Raw genomic sequence first — 12,019 nt, forward strand, 5'->3', positions numbered from 1 at the left:
TAGTTTTGAGTAGAATTTCAAGAAATCCTGAATTGAATTAAAAGTAACTTTTAATGCAAACTCTTAGGAATTTCTGAGGGGCACAACTCCTGTGAACTTCAGAGGAAAATTCCAAGGGCATTCTGAAGATAATTTCATAAAGTTTGTGGTTACAACGAATCCGGAGCATAAGCCCTTGGATTTTTTTTTAAATACTAAAAGGAGGATTACAATTAAATCTTAGAATAACTCCAGGACATCTTCAAAAAAATTCGTTTAATAAATTCTGGAGAATTTGCCAAACAAATTATGAGAAGAAATCTAAGGAATTTGTTAGGAGACTTTCAATGTGAGTAGAATTCCAAGGGTAGGAGTGAGATTCAAAAGAAAATAGGGTTCATATTGTTGAGAATTTCAAGGTAATTCCGAGGAAAAAAAAACGGAGGATAGCTTCATCGAAATTTTGAGGAATATTTCAATGGAAATCTCCGACTACTCTGAGGTCTTCAGAACTACTTGAAAGTTCCCAAATTTTTCCTGAAGTTAATGAAACTGCCTTCCCAAACTTCCTTGAACTTTATAGGAATTCCTAAAGTTTCCTCAATTTTGCTAACGATCATGGATCTCTTTCTAATGGTTTAACAAATCGCTGAAGTACTCTAAACTTCTTTAAAATGTATGTGACTTCTCTAATGTTAACGGAACTGCTCTGAAGTTCTGTATTCTTTTCTGAAATTCTCAAAACTTTTCTGAAGTTTTTGCAGTTCTCATGCAGCTTGTTGTACTGCGCTGAATTTAATTGAACGGTCCTAAAAATGTGTAAACTTCAGTGAACTTTTGAACTTTTGCGAAGACCTCAATTAACTTTTAACGTCTCTGAAGTTATCTGAAAATCTGGGAACTGCTTTAAATTTCCCACTAATTTTCTGAATCTAATGGAACTGGCCTCACCCTGAGATTTCTCCAATTTTTTTATGCTCCCGAATTTTGATAATGTTCATAAAAAAGTTCACGGATCTCCTCTTTAGCTCTATAGATTTCTAACAAGTTCTTGAAATGTTTCTGAAGACCTCTGTCCTTCTGTAAAGTTTTCGAAGGTGTTCTAAATTTCTGGAACTTTTGTTTTTCTGCAATTTTCATGGAATTAGAACGAAATAATTAATATAGTTCTATGATTTTCACTGAAGTTCTCAAGATTTTTCTGATTATCGACACTAATTTAAAACTTCTTCAATAGTGTAGCGTCTGTCGTGTTATTGAAACTGCCTAAATGATTACTGAATTTCTTTAAAGTTCTCTAGTCTGCCCTGAATTTATCAGTATTTTTTAAGAACCCGCAACTTTACTGAAATTAATTGATTTGCCTTGAAGTTTCGACAATTTTCATTAAGTATTATAACCATCATAAACGCTCACTAATTTTACCTGAACTTTTTTTTTCTCCTTGATTTGTTTTCCGTGTTGAGCACCAATTCTACCGACGCCAGGGAGGCAGCTCCCACACCTGGATCCTACTCTACCTACCTATCGAGCCATCAACTCATGAACCGGGGACCGACGGCTTTTACTTTTACTTTACTTCGTCCTTTAGACGTGATCAGAGATTTTATGCCTCAGAACATCCCAGCGGCGCCGACTGGGATTGAACCCAAGCCTGCTGGGGTGAGAGATAATCACGCTAACCACTACACCACCGGCGCCGCTCTGACGTTTTTGGATCAATCATAGAATTCTTGGAATACCCCATAATTCCACGGAACTCCTTGTAAGTCGCTGCAAATTTTCTTAAGTTAATGGGATTATTCTGAAGCTATCTGATCGTCCTCGAAGTACTCGGAAGTTCGCTGAATATCATGAAACTATCTAAAAGTATCTAAATTAATGTGAAGTTCTCTGAAATTTCTTGAAGATATCGCTGCTTGCTAGAAGATCTCACATTTTTCTTTAATTAATGGAACTTTGTTGATGTTCTCTTATCAACTTAGCTAAATGTTTGCATTTTTTAAGTTCTTGAAATCTACTCTCAAAATACTCCCACGTTTTTCGGATGTTAATATAACTTTTATCACGAAATTCTCTCGGAGCTTTGCTGAAGTTTCCGGAAATTCTCTGAGTTTCTCGAGACTTCTTAACGGTTTTTACAATTTCCTTGAAATTATTTGAACTGCCCTTTGATTCTTTGATCATTCTTGATGTACTCGAAGCTTCTCTACATCTCTCAATTCTATTGAAGATCTCGGTTCTGATCGGCAAAAAAGAGCATTCCCGTAAACACCTTTAAATTTCCCTAAAATTCTCTGAACTTCTGTGAAGTTCCTGAAATATGTCTGAAGTTTTCATAAATTCTCTGAAGGTCTCTGTACTTGCCGGAAATTTTCGGAACATCTTAAGGGTTGTCGATTTTTTTTCCAGCACATCATGGAACTAACCTGAATTTATCTAAATTTACGATTATGCATCTTTAAACTGTTCCAAAAGTCTGGACTAAAGTTACGTTAACTGCTCTTAAGTTCTAAAATTCCCCAAAGATCTCTAGATCTAGTTTTTCTAAGGTGCTTAGACCTTCTTAAACAATTGCACAATACCCCTCAAGTTTTCTATATTTTTCAGGTTCGCTTGACACCTGTGAAGTTCTCTAGGAACTTGATAAAACTTTCTGAAAATTTTCGGATACTAAAAGAACTGCTTTGAGGTTCTTAAAGCTTCCAGTTAGTTTCCCATATTTTCAGCATGTTAACTTCCCTTATGTTCCCGCAGTTTGTTTATGGAGCTTCACTGAAATTCTCAGCATTTCCTTTCATTCATCAGAACTTCTCCAAAGCTCCTACAATTGTTGTGAAGTTAATGGGACTGCAATGAAGTCTCTAATCTTTCATAAAGGTAGTTACGAACATGAAATAAATCTTCTTCTTTTTCCTTAATTCTGGCACTCTGACAAACTATTGTTTTCGGCATCTTCAGCACTTTTGCCGGCTTGGAACCGGATTTTCCAGGTGTTTTTGCACAATATTTTCTTCTTCTTTCGAGTTCCATTTGACGTTATTTCTGAACGCGATCGACTACTTTGATCAAACTTGCACCAGTTGTTTTCTATAGAAGTATAAACAAACCACTGTCAAAGATTTTCGCTTCCCAACACTAGAGGCGCGCTAGCGGTGCGCGAGGGGTGTACCAATTTACTTTTTGTCAGCTTAAAGTGCATCCTGAGGAGAACTTCAAGTGATTTTTTTCAGGAGTATTTTTTAGGGAATTGCTAGAATTATAAATAATATGAGAGGAGCATGGAGAGTGAATTCAAAGAGTGTTCTGCAGAAGATTTTCAAGCGTATTATTAGGGAAATTGTAAAAGAATTCAATTTTTCCACAATTGGATACAAAAAAGGTCAAGATTCAAAGTTTGGGGAAAAAGTTGTAATCCTGAGACTTAGATTTTTAAAGATTTCATGATTAGAAAATTATATGATTGGATTTAGAAAAATCTTCATGGTTCAGGATGTTTTATTTAAATTAAATATTCCAGGCATGGAGAGATTACGGAACGTGAGAAGTTTTCAAGTTCCAAAACTAGCAAAAATATTTGAAACGCCGAACTTTGAAATCTAAGGTTGCGAACTTGAAATAAGGTCCCATCTCATTGCTCAATTCCGGGTAGTGAGAAAGCGGACTCGTATCGCTATGGAAGGCGATATTTTTGAGCGACAAATTGCCTTCAACGAATTTTTCTCCATTACTCGTCAGCAAGTCCTCATCAGTTGGCAACAAAAATGGAATGATGGTGATTTGGGAAGTTGGTTACATTCTATTCTCCCACAGGTGTCGAATAAACCATGGTTCAAAGGGTTGGACATGAACCGCGACTTTATAGGCGTTATGTCAAGGCTTATGCCCAATCACCGTTCGTTAGACTCGCACTTCTATCGAATTGGGCTCTCAGGTAGCAATTTATGTGCGTGTGGCAGTGGTTATCATGATATCGAGCATGTTTTTTGGTCATGTACCCTACACCGTGTTGTCAGATCTGAGTTATCCACATCCCTCAGGGCCCGAGGACAAGTGGTTTGCTGGTGAGCGAGCCTTCATCGTGGCGCCGGTTTAATGGCGGTTGACGCATAAGATCGCCGGAACTCAAGTGTGTTGGAGTGGTCAATGCGATTCGTTTCGACAGCTGAGCGATCTGCTGTCCTTGCTTAGTCATTTCCTTCCTAAGCTCAGCGTGTGCGATTTCCTGTTTCTCGGTGATAGAATTAATCGCACTACCAAACGACAAAACAGCAGTTTTGAACCGGGCACATTTCATCAGCTTCGCGCACTCGTTGCACATCCAAAAAAAAAGTTCAGATATTCAGAAAAGCCTTGTTCAACTTTGTGTCGACGCATTTCAGGTGAATCATCCTGTCGCAAAAAGCCATGCAGGAGACGGATTCTTCATCGCCTTTTACTGGTTTAGTGCATTGGTCACAGGCGGATGTCATGCTGACTCAGTTTCCAACTCTAATTTAGAAACAGCGATGGAGATGCTCTAATACGCAAGGAGGAGTTGGATTCTGCAGAGCGTCTGATATCGACAATAACACAACAGTAAACACTATAAAATGTCCGATTAGATAACTTTTTCACTGTTTTCATAGCACGGAATATGCTCCAAATAAACGATTATTGCAACAAACTTTTCTTTCCACTAACAATCGGTAAAATTTTGCAAGCGTACAGAACGGGAAAACGAAGAACGAAGAGTGATAAAAAATCATCAAATTTAACAGCGCAAAATCACGACGATGTGAATAACAACAACGATTGTCGACCCTGTGTATGCTTTACTAACTACAGTTCCCCCATTGACTATGATCTCCCCATGAAACAGGCTATTAAAGGAGTTCCTGATCAACTTCGACGTATCTTAATGCCCCGTATTTTTGCTGAAAAGTACCAACAAGTCAATTGCAATAGAAGATTTTTCACTGATGGATCACGCATTGGTGGATCCACTGGCTTCGGCGTCTTCAATGAATACTCAACCGCCTTTCGGAAACTTCAGGGACCTTGTTCCGTTTATGTTGCTGAGTTAGCAGCAATCAACTTCGCATTGGGGATGATTTCCTACATGCCCATAGACCAATACTTCATCTTCTCGGATAGTCTCAGTTCGATTGAGGCTATTCAGTCGATGAAACAAGGTAGGCACTCATCTTATTTCCTTTCAAAGGTAAGGGAGCAGATGAGTTTGCTAGTCGAAAGATCATATAGGATTACCTTTGTATGGGTCCCCTCACATTGCTCAATCCCAGGCAATGAGAAGACAGACTCTCTCGCAAAGGTGGGCGCACAACAAGGCGAGATTTATGATAGAAGAATTTTCCCCATTAGTACGTCAGAGTTCTCTTCTAAGTTGGCAAAACAATTGGACAAGTAATTCTCTTGCGCGGTGGTTACATTTTATTACTGCAAATGTTTCTTCGAGAGCGTGGTTCAAAGGTCTGGATGTAAGTCGGGGATTCATTCGCGTGATGTCAAGACTTATGTCCAACCACTACTTGCTATACGCACATCTCTACAGAATAAACCTAGTTGACAGCAATATATGTAGGTGCAGAACCGGTTATGATGACATCGATCACGCAGTTTGGTATTGGTCGGGTAATGACGCCTCCAGAGCACGACTGTTGGATACGCTAGTGGCCCGAGGTAGACAACCCTTCCGTGAAGTAAGAGATGTATTGGGAACCCGTGATCTTCCATACATGCAGGCGATCTACGAATTCCTTTGTTTGTCTGATGCTAGAGTTTCATTCCCTCCAAACAATTTCCAGCCATTGTGTCCCAGTCTTATTATCTTCCTGTTTCTGTGCTACTTGCCCCTGCCCAGCCAGGATTTGGTCAACCGTCCGAGATTAGTATTTGAAGGAGGCTCCAGAAACCAGTTTCCTACCTAGCTCTTTCCAATCGAAATTGCTACCCATTAACCTCGAGCCCGCTACGAGTAATTGGTACCCAACACTAACCTAGAACTACTGCTGTTTAAAATGTAAATCAAACATTACTGATTATTGGCTCCGCAAAGTGTCACACAAGACTGAGCCTAGTAAACAAACGAACTAGTAAAAAAAAACTAGAAGTATTCAGAAAAAATCATCATCTTCTCTTAAAGCTGAGTTTAGACAAGGCAATTCAATTGATCAACTCAGTTGAAACTATGCCATTCAACTGACTTGATCAACTCATTCGACACAGGCTCAACTCTGCAATTGAATTCAACTGTGTTGATCAATGAATTTCCTGGTCTAAACACAGCTTAAGTCTGTCGTTACCATTCTTGCATTTACTGAAAGACGTTCCAATGCGCTCAAGGGATTGGTTTTTGTTGGACACAACTGGTTCGACTAGACGCACCTATCTACTCGAAGGTTAAATTTTGTCATACGCAATTAGGTGGTGTAACATCTATTAAGAGACGCACATACCCATTAGCAGCTTAAATTTTGCAACAACTAACAGCGTTCTAGCGTCTACGGAAATTGAATTTTATCTCAGTTCAACTCAATGGGAGCTGAATTTATAATAGGCTCAAAATCACAACACCAAGTTCGCAACTTTATTTAAAATTTGAAACGAAAAACCATCCTCAAACTAGACCGAGTTGTTTTAAACTAGCGAAGTCAGTCATACTCAATAATAAGTTTCTGTTATAAAGAAATTATCTCTGAATTTGAATTAAATTCCCTGATTTTCCAAGTAGTCGACACTCTGCCAGGCCTCTTCAAATTGAGATGAGAGGGCTGCATCGATTTTTGTTTATAGTGCTTGTTTTCTTGTGAACTAAGGAGCTTGGTGACTTGGTAGCGACCGTTTTTGCTTACTGAGCAGCAGATCATGGATTCAATTCCAGGTTTCTTCGTATTCTTGAGTTGTTAGTGTCACGAATACGATGCAAACAAATTATCTCGATCTGAGGGAATGTCCAACCAACCCGAGCGTCAGTCCACCATGGAAGAGCGACTCAAACAGCGTCTGACTGTCACCCAGCGGCTAAAAATTGCTTCAGAAACCAACAACGAAAAACAGCGAACCGATTTAACGGCAATTTCACCATCCACATCTGAATGTTAGTTAATAAGGATTAAGTACGCAGAGGACACCAAGGCGATACAACGTCAGCCGCCGCCGGTGGTGTAGTGGTAAGCGTGACTGCTTTATCACTCCAATGGGTCTGAGTTCAATCCCTGCCAAGGTCGGCGGGATTTTTCTGAGGCATAAAAATCTCTACACGGCCAATGTAAACGACCCACATTTGAGTTTAGTTTACCTTTAATAGCTAAACCTGCACGAACTCAGCGATGAGTAAATTTGTCTCATGTTTTACAGTGGAAAGCCTAAAAAATCTTCCGAAAAAGGAAAATTAGTACTAATAGACTGAGTGAATCCAATCTTAACTTTTCTCATATTCGGGATTTTTTTCCTGGACAAACCTGGACTAGTGGATTTATGAGTAAACTAAACTCAAATTTGGGTCGTTCTCATTGGCCGTGTGATCACGCGTCTTCCTTCGGAAGGGAAGTAAAGCCCTTGATCCCATGTGTATCGATGGGTGCGATATACTACGCAGGTGTGGAAGAAGCCTCCCTGCACATTCGATTGCCGTCAATGGATGGCAATCGATGTCCGTCGGTGATTGATTGGCACTAGATTGAGGAACAGAAACCGACGTTAAATAAAGGAATTATAAAGAAGAAGCATATAACGTTAAAGCGCACTTTTCTTAGCGATTCCGCACTTTTGCGGAAACCAGTTTCAAATCCAAAATATTAGCTACAAATTTTCCAGGGTTCTAAGTTATTAAGTTCTGCTGAACTCCCCTTTAAGTTCCCCGTGAAATCTTTCTAAAAACTTCCCTGATCAACCTCAAATTCCTCTCTTCTTATTCAATATAGATGCCTTATACCCATCAAGATAAAATTTGACACAGCTAGCCCATCTCATCAAACAACGCCGGTCAAAAGAATGTAAACAAAACTGTAACCGATGACGATCGCTGTAAATAACAAGCGCTTCCTCACGAATACCAGTTTGCCTACTAGTGGACCGATTAAACTTGCTTATTGGTGCAAGTGGAGGACAAGTCGTAGGGGTGCGTACATACGTACGCACATACTGCACTTGCATCGGTCAACAAAGCAGCTGTTCTGCCTTCTGCTGCTCTCTCATACAAGGCAACAGTACAAGGTGATAAAACACGAAGCGACAGAGGGGGTTGCCTGGTCGAGCAAATTTATCGCGAACAAGCTATGATTCATCACAGGCATATTGATTACGCGCACGGGGCTTCGTTGTGAGAGTGTGTCACTCTGTCAAGAGCAATCAAACTAGCAAAGGAATATTTAGACAAAGCTAGTTTAAGTTTTCCCCAAAAACAAAAAAATAATTATCTTTTCACGATTTTCACCTTCTCTTCTTCGATTCCATCACATCGAATAGAAGATAGATGGAATGCCAACGAAAGAGAGAGAGAGAGAGAAATTGAATTAAATTGTGATCGCGAATCTCTTTTGGATATGTACCGATATGTGGGGTGCTGGTGCTCGGCTGCCTGGTATGCAGCTTGGCAATAGCAAAAATGGCATGGGTGGGAATTAATTATGCAAAAGTGAAGCAGTGTACTTCTTGTCTTTCCTATTCAGGTTGCATTCGGTGGCCGAGTTGCCACCTTCGACGAATATCAGATTTACCATCCGGCTACGACGACGACGATGGAATGTTTTGGTTTCATCATCATCATAAACTTGGCAACAATGACCATTGCACCTCTTCCTTGCTGCAAATGACATATGGTGCACAATTTTCATCTGTCTCGCAGAATGCAATTTAGATTTCCACCCCCATCATTCCCCATACAACTGCTGCAGGTTGTTGATTCGTCATCTCCACTTACCAGAGGTTCTCTTTCGGATCGATATCCTTCTTTCGGGGCGTCGTTGTGGTTATTCCATTGACTTGCGACGTCGTCGACGTGATGATGTCCATTGTATTTCGGGCGAAAATTCTTTTTACACCAACGAGCAGCAGTCCTGCCGCCTAGGATCCGTTCGTGGAGATTCCAAACTTCCGAAATGCAATATTGTATCCGCGGGGGGAAGACAGGAAGAAAAAGAAGCCCACACCGAAACAGGCCAACACAAGCGGGAGGAAAAGGCAGCGAAGAATCGCTGCTGACGCACCACACACAGTGGGACTCTGCTCACTTTTTTTTTCTTCTCCTTGCTTTTTCACTGCTTTATTCGCGTTTCACACACTGTGTTCCACCACCGCGAGAAAGACTCCCAAAAAGCCCCGTCCGTCCTGCCGCCCGTGTCCGACGACGACGACGATCGGAGATGGATGATGCACACACACTCGACGAGGGGACGTGGGCACGCGAGACGAAAGTGGAAAGGTGGAGGCTGAGGAGCGGTTTTTCTTCGCGTTTTCACTGCACTCTCCAAAAAAAAAAAGAAAAGACTTGGAAGCAGCCCCAAACCCAACACTTCCGGAGGAACGAACTACTGCCCGAAACCGATACGCGCTGGAGCGGACACACGGTGCTCCAACGGGATTGCCAGTACGCGGAGGAACGAAAGCGATTCCAGCTCGTCGGATTAAAACATTTTTCACGAACCGACCCGTTTCACTACTGTTCTTTTTTCGTCTCTCACCAGTGGTAGAGGAGGTTTTTTTTCACACACCTTTCGACGTCGTCGCGATTTTCTTCTTTATATTTTTTTTCGGGCCAAGCACGTCACAAGTTGTCAGTTTGTACTAAAAACGTAAGATGGCGTCCAGTGCAGGAGTGTCAGTTTAGTGATGTTCAACTTTCGGTACTAAATTCGGGGGGTCCACGCAAAAGTTTTAGGGCTGCAGATGCACGGAAAAGATTAAGAAAAATGAATATATATTATTATATATCGACAGTGAGCATGCATAAGGGCGAATACGCGATGATCGATTCTCTTCATCGATTTTCTCTTTCCATTGCTACAGCTAAGCGAAACAATTTTCTAGAATTTGTTCAATGCAGAGTAGTAACAGTTTGTATTGGCTATCAAAAGCAACAGCAAACGCACCGAGAAACGTTAAATCTAGCGAAATATTAACAAAAGAGAAAATCGACGAAGAGAATCGATCATCGCGTATAGGCACTTATGCATGCTCACTGTCGATATAATTATTCTTAAACGATATTAAAATACAACAAATACAATTTTGTTCATTAAAATAAAAAATATAAATGTTCATTCCAGAAACAAAGTAAACTAAAAACATGTTTTCATCATAAATATTTGTTTTAAATAAATTCAAAAGCATATGTTTGTTGCAACAAAATAGAATTTGGATGAACGATTTTTAGCGTGTCCTGCACTGAAAAAAAGTTTTCATGTAGCTTCCATTCAAAACGCACATGATTTTCATCCGTAATCAAAATTAATGGAATACATCTGAATTTCACATAACATTTATGCGATCACATTAATTTTATGTGATTTTTCATATGAATTTCATCGGCCTCATAATATTCATCTGATTTTGTGGTAGGATTTGCTGCTATGTGATCACAGGAAAGCTATGTGAATTTCACATGGATTTCATTGATTAGATAATATCTAATGAATGAAATCCATGTGAAATTCACATAGCTATGTGATAAATTTTTTGAATGTGTACTGCCTTCATGTACACTAAAAAAAATACACACATTTTTACTAACGAATTTCCATGTGAAATTCCGACACGGATAGAAACCTCCTTATACCTTTTGGCAAATTTCTATTGCTGATTATTCATAAAATGCTCGATAAAATATATGTCAACTAATAAACAGAGTTTGCCGGCGCCGGTGGTGTAGTGGTAAGCGTGACTGCTTTCTAACACTCCAATGGGTCTGGGTTCAATCCCAGCCGAGGTCGGTGGGATTTTTCTGAGGCATAAAAATCTCTGGTCACGTCTTCCTTCGGAAGGGAAGTAAAGCCGTTGGTCCCGGCCCATACGTGTTGTGAATGGGTGCGATATCATACGCAGGTGTGGAAGCTGCCTTCCTGCACATTCGATTGTCGTCAATGGATGGCAATCGATGTCCGTCGGTGATTGGCACTAGATTGCGGAACAGAGACCGACGTTAAATAAAGGAAAAAAAAAATAATAAACAGATGCCTTGCAAAAAGTTAATGAAGATCATGTGTCAAATGAAATGTATAAGCGGTCACACATACCTTTTATACATTCTTATAGGACCTATGTGGTTTGTCTTATGGAATGTATAAGACTGATGTTTTGGCAAAAATGTATATGTGAAACACATGAAAAAATAAATGAATTTCGATTCGTGCAAGGGGTATTCAACTCTGCACACCTTAATCCGTGCCGAGTGATTGAGCAGTGCAAAAAAGCTGTAGCCAGTGTTATGCCGAACGTGGTTTCAATCAAAGTGTGCCTATCAATGTGTCAATATTCCATGAGATTGGCAACCCCGAGAGTTATGACTTTTTTTTATTATGTTTACATTTTCAATTTATCAGATGGATCAAGGCAAGCATTCAGCTTTCCTTTAATATAATTTCAGTATTAAGCCGATGATTGTAATATAAAAATAAATCTGGTTTCGTCCTCAGTCAAACTACTTCTGATCGGTTTATTTCACATATTCTTTTATATCACTTCACTTGAGTCGGGACCCGAGCTATACCCAACAAACAATTGCCTATTGAAGAAACGACTTCTTGACGATTTTATTCTACTTCATGCTTAATAATACTTGTACCATAGAGGTAACTCTAAGACCACTGGGTCCCGAAGAAAATCATTATTATTTTTGGCTCACTCAGTACCAGAACAACGGTCCCAAGCAGTCCCAAGCTATTTCACTCACCCCTGCATGTTCTGCATGAATCCACACACCCCTGATGTTATCTGTCAAACTTTCATAGCGAATCAAAACAAACATAGTGTAGTAATAGAATTTCAACTAGAATAGGGTACGTTAATCGTTTGCTTGGGACCAATAGGCTACTAAAGTGGT

General features: G+C 39.9%; 2 protein-coding genes across 2 annotated transcripts in view; one reads left to right on the forward strand and one right to left on the reverse strand.

Annotated features, from left to right (window-relative positions):
- Positions 1-9,717, reverse strand: part of Dlic (dynein light intermediate chain) — a 40,323-nt gene extending 30,606 nt beyond the window's left edge. The window contains exon 1 of the mRNA XM_065229335.1: positions 8,903-9,717. Coding sequence (XP_065085407.1) covers positions 8,903-8,994 — 92 coding nt within the window. The 5' untranslated portion in view covers positions 8,995-9,717. The remainder of the gene's footprint in view (positions 1-8,902) is intronic.
- Positions 1-12,019, forward strand: part of LOC135707500 (GATA zinc finger domain-containing protein 1) — a 259,888-nt gene that overhangs the window by 23,918 nt on the left and 223,951 nt on the right. The gene's annotated exons all lie outside the window — the stretch shown is intronic.

This window comes from Ochlerotatus camptorhynchus, unplaced genomic scaffold (genome assembly GCF_037179485.1).
Source record: "Ochlerotatus camptorhynchus isolate MF236.1 unplaced genomic scaffold, CSIRO-AGI_Acam_v1.1 ptg000313l, whole genome shotgun sequence".
NCBI classification, from domain to species: Eukaryota; Metazoa; Arthropoda; class Insecta; order Diptera; family Culicidae; genus Ochlerotatus; species Ochlerotatus camptorhynchus.